The sequence below is a fragment of the Diadema setosum genome, chromosome 5 (genome assembly GCF_964275005.1).
Source record: "Diadema setosum chromosome 5, eeDiaSeto1, whole genome shotgun sequence".
Lineage (NCBI taxonomy): Eukaryota > Metazoa > Echinodermata > Echinoidea > Diadematoida > Diadematidae > Diadema > Diadema setosum.
In genome coordinates this window covers 31,511,957-31,517,956 of record NC_092689.1, presented here as the reverse complement: position 1 = coordinate 31,517,956, position 6,000 = coordinate 31,511,957, and the positions used below count along the sequence as shown (strand labels likewise).

General features: G+C 43.4%; 2 protein-coding genes across 2 annotated transcripts in view; both read right to left on the bottom strand.

Annotated features, from left to right (window-relative positions):
• Positions 1–3,568, bottom strand: part of LOC140228842 (cytochrome P450 2U1-like) — a 3,975-nt gene extending 407 nt beyond the window's left edge. The window contains exons 1-4 of the mRNA XM_072309115.1: positions 3,196–3,568; positions 2,487–2,798; positions 1,397–1,578; positions 304–772 (exon numbers count right to left, since the gene is read on the bottom strand). Of these exons, the coding sequence (XP_072165216.1) occupies positions 304–772; positions 1,397–1,578; positions 2,487–2,798; positions 3,196–3,568 (1,336 nt within the window). The remainder of the gene's footprint in view (positions 1–303; positions 773–1,396; positions 1,579–2,486; positions 2,799–3,195) is intronic.
• LOC140228841 (putative neutral ceramidase C) overlaps positions 3,522–6,000 on the bottom strand; it is a 103,786-nt gene continuing 101,307 nt past the window's right edge. Inside the window, exon 18 of the mRNA XM_072309114.1 lies at positions 3,522–3,600. Coding sequence (XP_072165215.1) covers positions 3,574–3,600 — 27 coding nt within the window. The 3' untranslated portion in view covers positions 3,522–3,573. The remainder of the gene's footprint in view (positions 3,601–6,000) is intronic.

Here is a 6,000-nt window from a genome sequence, read left to right as displayed (position 1 = left end):
GGAAAGTGTACAGTTCAGTCCTTCGTGAAATCAAGATTAAAACTGATCGTAGCTACTGTAGCAAATTGGCTTTTCGGCCAGTTCATCGTCATAATTCACCGCCACCACTTTTAAAAGTTGTGTGCAGAGGCAACGGATGATAGATCAATGAGTTTATGGTTCTGTACGCAAACAGGAACAGCTATTCAAGAGAGAGAGAGAGAGAGAGAGCGAGAGAGAGAGGGAAAAAAAATCATGAGTACACAGTTTTTGTTCCTGTTGGGAACCCGTAAGAACATCAGTCTCTGATAATGTTGACCATACCGTAGCTGAAGAGAACTGGCTCTAGCGATCTGTCGAAGCACCCCTCTTGGTCCAGAAATCGTTCTGGTCTGAACTTGTCGGGTTCGTCCCACAGCGCTGGGCTGCGCGCCACATACCAGAGGTTAATCGTGACTCTTGTACCGGCCGGTACGTCATATCCGGCTATCTTACGATCACGTGACGCAACGTGCGGCGCCACATAGGGGATGACTGGCCGCAGTCGCATGCTCTCGGCAATCGTGGCTTCGGTCAGGGGAAGGTTGTGGCGGTCGGCGAATGTCGGTAGCCGATCGGAGCCGACGACATCCGAAATCTCCCGACGGACCCGGGCTTGCAGCTCGGGATGACTCGCCAGGAGGTGGTAGGTCCATCGGAGAGTAGATATCGATGTCTCGAAGCCGGGGAATATGGCATCCCAACATGTCTGGAGGAGGTTGATTTCATCGAACGTCGATTCGTCGTCCGGAACCTGTACAGTATAATAAACCATTCACATTATCTCGCCAAAAACAACATTAGTCCTTTAACAACACTCTTCACTTAAAGTCTTTTCTGCCTATTGTTCTTCAACCATTAAAAAAACAAAAACAAAAAAACAAAAAACTGGCGGAGGGGGGGGGGCGCTAATAATCAATCGAAATGAGCAATACATGTTACTTTTGTTCTTCTTATTCAGTTCACAGTTTGGACGGCCATTACACATGAAAATAATTCATACAGATTCGATAAAGAGCGGTGTCTATATGATTTTAAGCTACAGAGTAATACTTATGTTTCGACAAAACAACAAAATAGTTCAAGTGTCTGTGGTGTTGTCTTAAAAATCAAACCTTTCTGCACATACGAAAAATTTAGTCTAAGGACACACACAAAACAAAACCGTTCTTATTCAACATAGTAAAGGATCAAGTCGCCACACAGTCACTTGAAATACAATCTTTTTGTCGAAGTGCCAGCCAGTTGAATTACATGCACTTTTAGAAGCATTTTTTTTTCTTTTAGAAAATCGTAGATCTGTATTTGTCATCCTACATGCTATCTATTATGACAGATAACTTTCTCTCTGTGACAAGTTCCTAGTTCAATGACCCACCTTCGACCTTCTGGCCATTTCTATGAGATAGCACGAGATGAAGTCCGTCGCTGGTTCGTCGGGACTGAAACTGGCCTTGTGCTCGTCAACGTGCTGCCTGATGAAGCCCAGCATCGTTCGCATCAGGTCCGTGAGCTCTTCCTTGGCAGGGAGTGGGAGGGACGCCAACCACGAGATCATGCCTGTAATAATACACACATCGTTGGTATACGAGACGACACACAAGAGTCAGAGTGAGAGAAGATTGGTGAGAGGTATATGGAAAATACATAAGGAGATTATCATAGAGTTATAAAGAGTTACAGCGAAAGAGAGGGGGTCGAGAAGAGAAAGGAATAGACGGTGATTATTTTGTGTTCTCTTTTTTGAGTGAGCATGTGTGTTTGAAAAATAAAAAGATATAGCGACTTAACGAGACGCAGTCAGCTATGCATATCATGCTGCTGTTGTTGTTTTCATCTACAGAAGTTCATGGATTCAAGGTTGACATCACGAAAGCACGTTGATATAATATCACAAGTATGCTCGAATCTAGCCTCTGGATATACTAAGATGCTATATGGTGGAACTTGAACGAACAGCTGATTGAGGAAGATGTGCATATCTTAGCAAGCAAAGAACGCAACTCTCCCAGGCGTTCACACGAGGGTCGTCCCATGAGACCGATACACACGAGTCACACAGCCCATGAGTCCGACAGTGAGCCAACACGGCCAACGAGTCCGACAGTAGGCAAACAAGGCCCACGAGTTCGACACTAGGCAAAAAGACCCACGAGTTCGACATTGCATCACGGGAGTTAATGTGTCGGTCTCGCGGGCATTTTTTGCTTAGTGTCAAACTCGAGGGCCTTCAATTGTTTGCCTGGGGTCGGACTCGTCGGTTTTCTTTGCCAAGTATCAGACTCGTTATGGGCTTTATTGCCTTGTGTGGAGTTCATGGGCTGAATGACTCGTGAGCTGTATGACTATAGTGGGCTGTATGACTCGTGGGTGTCGAACTCGTGACGTGACTCACCGTCCTGGGTGTGATACAAGACTCAGCCACGAGAGCTTTTCAAAAGGCTGGTATGAAGCATGCATGCGCCTACCTAGTAGACCGGCAGGCCCGATTATTTCAGACAGTCTGTCGGAGCATGCGGCAATCCGGAGGAAATCGGGGTCGTCGAAGCTGTACGTCTTCCCCGTGACGATCTTAATGATGACGTTGGAGACGGACACGGTGACGAGGTCGGTGGGGTTGAAGCTTTTCCCTCCGTAACTCTCCATCTCTTCGAGAAACCTGAGAACCTGCGACGCAATGATCTCCTCGAACTTGATGACGCTCGAGTTGACTTTCCTGAAGACGGTAAGGAAAAACCTCTGCTGCTCCTTGAATACTGACCCACTAGCGAAGGCGATGCCTATGGGCATAAAAATAATAATTTCCAGATTTAAGAAAAAATGAATATTTACTACAAATACAACAAAATCCAAACTAAGAGATACTAAACAGGTGATAGTCATTATCATGACATACAAACATTCAAGATGATCTCCAATTGTTACCGTGGCATCTCAACGTGCATGGAATTTTATGACTTCATTAACAGATTAATGAGTACCTATAATAGGGTATATTAATGACCTATAATAATGTGCGTATCACAGGAGCACTTTAAATGCATTTATTATGTCAGAGGTTTAAACGGGTAAAACAATATAGAGCAACGGATGACACACACTGAACGCATACATTGGGTGCGTAATTTATGCATTGGTGTATAGCTTTGAGATGTTTGGCGTTCTTCGCCAACTTACCTGTGTTTGGTCTTCCCAGGATAGTCTCGCAAGCGGGAAAGGGTATCTTGTCGCTGACGTACGGATCTTGGAGGGTCTCGCGTATCAGCTTCTCGTCGCTCAGAACAACCACCCTGGTGCCCAGCATGGTGAAGGAGAATATGCCTCCGTAGGTGGCGCTCCACTGGAACAGAATTTCGTGCTGCTGCAGCTTGGTGAAGAGCAGACTAAAGACGCTACCGAAGACGGGCCATTCTGGAGGACCTGGAGGGTGGTTCCATCTCCTCGTGCGCCGCCCGCGGACAACCAAGTAGAAGACCAGAGCGGCGAGTGCGCCGCCAGCGAGAATTGTCGTAGGGGTGATGTACATAACTGAGCTAGACATGACCGCCATTTCTGTCAGAGATGAGTAGTGATTGGCTGACCCTGAGTGACGTGGCGAAATGAAATCAACTCAAACTTATAAGAAGCATAACCCTTCCGGCGTGTTGGACAAAATGTCTATAACCACCTTAACGGTTTTCTTGCTATCCCCATGGAGCTACCTCATGTCATATACCCAACTGTACGTTTACTATTTGGCAATTAAGGACTTGATGTTGCGTCGAACACAAAACATACCCACTTATTGGCGTAAGTGTATAGTGAAGAAAAAGTATTGCCTCGTTTACTTCTGGAGAAAGATCAAGCGCGCAGCTCTAAGACTGAATCCAATTGATGTATTTTCGCTCTTGTGTAGACTAGACCTCGTCAGCACAGCGTGTCCATGCATCGACCAGAAATCTCCGCAGTGTACAGACTGTATAATGAGAAAACTGATAATGCGCTATATGAATGCACGTCACTCACTGAAGTACGTACACATGCACCACTATTTACACCCATCCAGGTTTGTCATCTACTTGCTGTACCAATATACGCTATCCGTGGGGAAAGTTACGCTTGGGAGGATCACAATGTATCAACGATTACAGGCCTCAATCCGCATTCGTCAATGGATTTTACGTCACACTATAGTTATAGCATTACATTGAGCCCTTCACGGTCTCTCCACCCACCCCTTTTCATACTTAGATATTTGTTGTTGTTTTTCCTCTCATGATAAATCAATAGAAAAATATCTAAGGTCAGCTGTTGCTTTGCTCAAAACATGGTAAAAACTGAGTTATTTGCTGACATCGACTGTTTCATGGGTAAATCGTAACGCGGAAATGTTTGCATCACTTCTGATAAAAATGATACGTTCTTCTCATGGTCGGAAGTGTGCAAGTGACACTTATGGACAGAACATCTCATCCCACCTCCCTGATTGGAAGCGAGGTACAATCGCTTGTCATTTACACAGAGCTCATTTGAATGTGATATCTTTATAGAAACATAAATTTTATGAATGATGTCAAAAGGCAGAAGGATTAACAAAACACTATCCAACAATTTCTGAACTTGCTCATAAAGCAATCATCTTTTCATATTCGCAAACATAACAAGGTTGCGTTCATACTTCAGCCGGAGAAACCGGCAGCCTATAGCATTTAGTGAATTGCCCCCAAGGGCATACTCGTGTGTGTTTTACTTAAGAGTTCAAAGCTCAGTATGATTTCAACGATTCACTGAAATATTTAAACATATTTGCACGTCTAAGACTGATAAGTCAACCGTAGCAGGGTCAAAAGATAAGATTGCATTACACGGTATCAATAAATGGGAGCATTGTTTGTGGTTGTTGTTTTGTAATAAAATCAGAGTTACAGGTGTTAGAGAATTACGCCTAATCATCCCCTCCACAGTATCGTGTTTGTGTTTGCTAGTTAGCGTAACCTCTTCTCTATCTTCCTCCCCCTCTCCCCCGTTTTCATTCCGTCTGATTTACTTTGCCTCTCTTTCTGTCAATCTCGTTCTTCAGTCTTTCTTTGCTCGCTCTTCCTCAACCACTGCCCTCCTCTGAAGGCTCTTTAACTGATTAAAAAAAAAATCTTCCATACATTCTTTATGCCTAACCCAGTTTTTGATGCTGTATAAATGTCAACTCTGGCTTTCAACACAAACACGACACCAGGAGGCGCTTTGTCAATCATTGAACAATTACACACTAAAAATACGGGTTCAATTTGAACCCCAAAATTGTCCCTATCCAACCGCTCTAATGGGTGCAACTTTGCACCGCAATAAGCAACTTGCATCCTAGAGGTGCAATACGCTGAATTTTGAAGCTGCAGGGGTGCAAATTTGCACCCTCAGTTTTGTGCTAATCAAGGGTGCAAAAATGCACCATAAACATTAATGCATTGTGAATTAAACATTTGGACCACGAGTACCAAGGTTTTACTCGTAAGATCAATTTTAAACTTACACTCTAATGGATATGTCCGCATCTTTGTAGGTACAAATATAAATATCAAGAGATTTAATTTTCTACTTGCATAATAAAAGGTACAAATGTGCACCCTAGGGTGCTTGTATAGGGACAAATAGGGTGCAGATTTGAACCTTTAGTTTTTTTAGTGTGTACCAGTATACTTCATTTGATTTTTCAAACACGTCTGCAAGAATGTTCGAATATTGTAATCCTCAGTGGCAAAACACTTTCAGTGAATGCAGCACCAATAGTATATCAGATGAACACCCACACCAGTAAATTTTGAGGGAAATTGGACAATCCATGTAAAAGTTATAAATTTTCAAAGTTATGATGCTGCCATTGTTGGTTAAAAAGGCTACAAGAGCTCGTGATATTTGAAACAATTAAAAAAGCAGTAACGGAATTCCTTTCTTTATTCTAGTTTGTTAAAAAGCACTTGACTTACCTCTTCTAACAGGGAAATAATA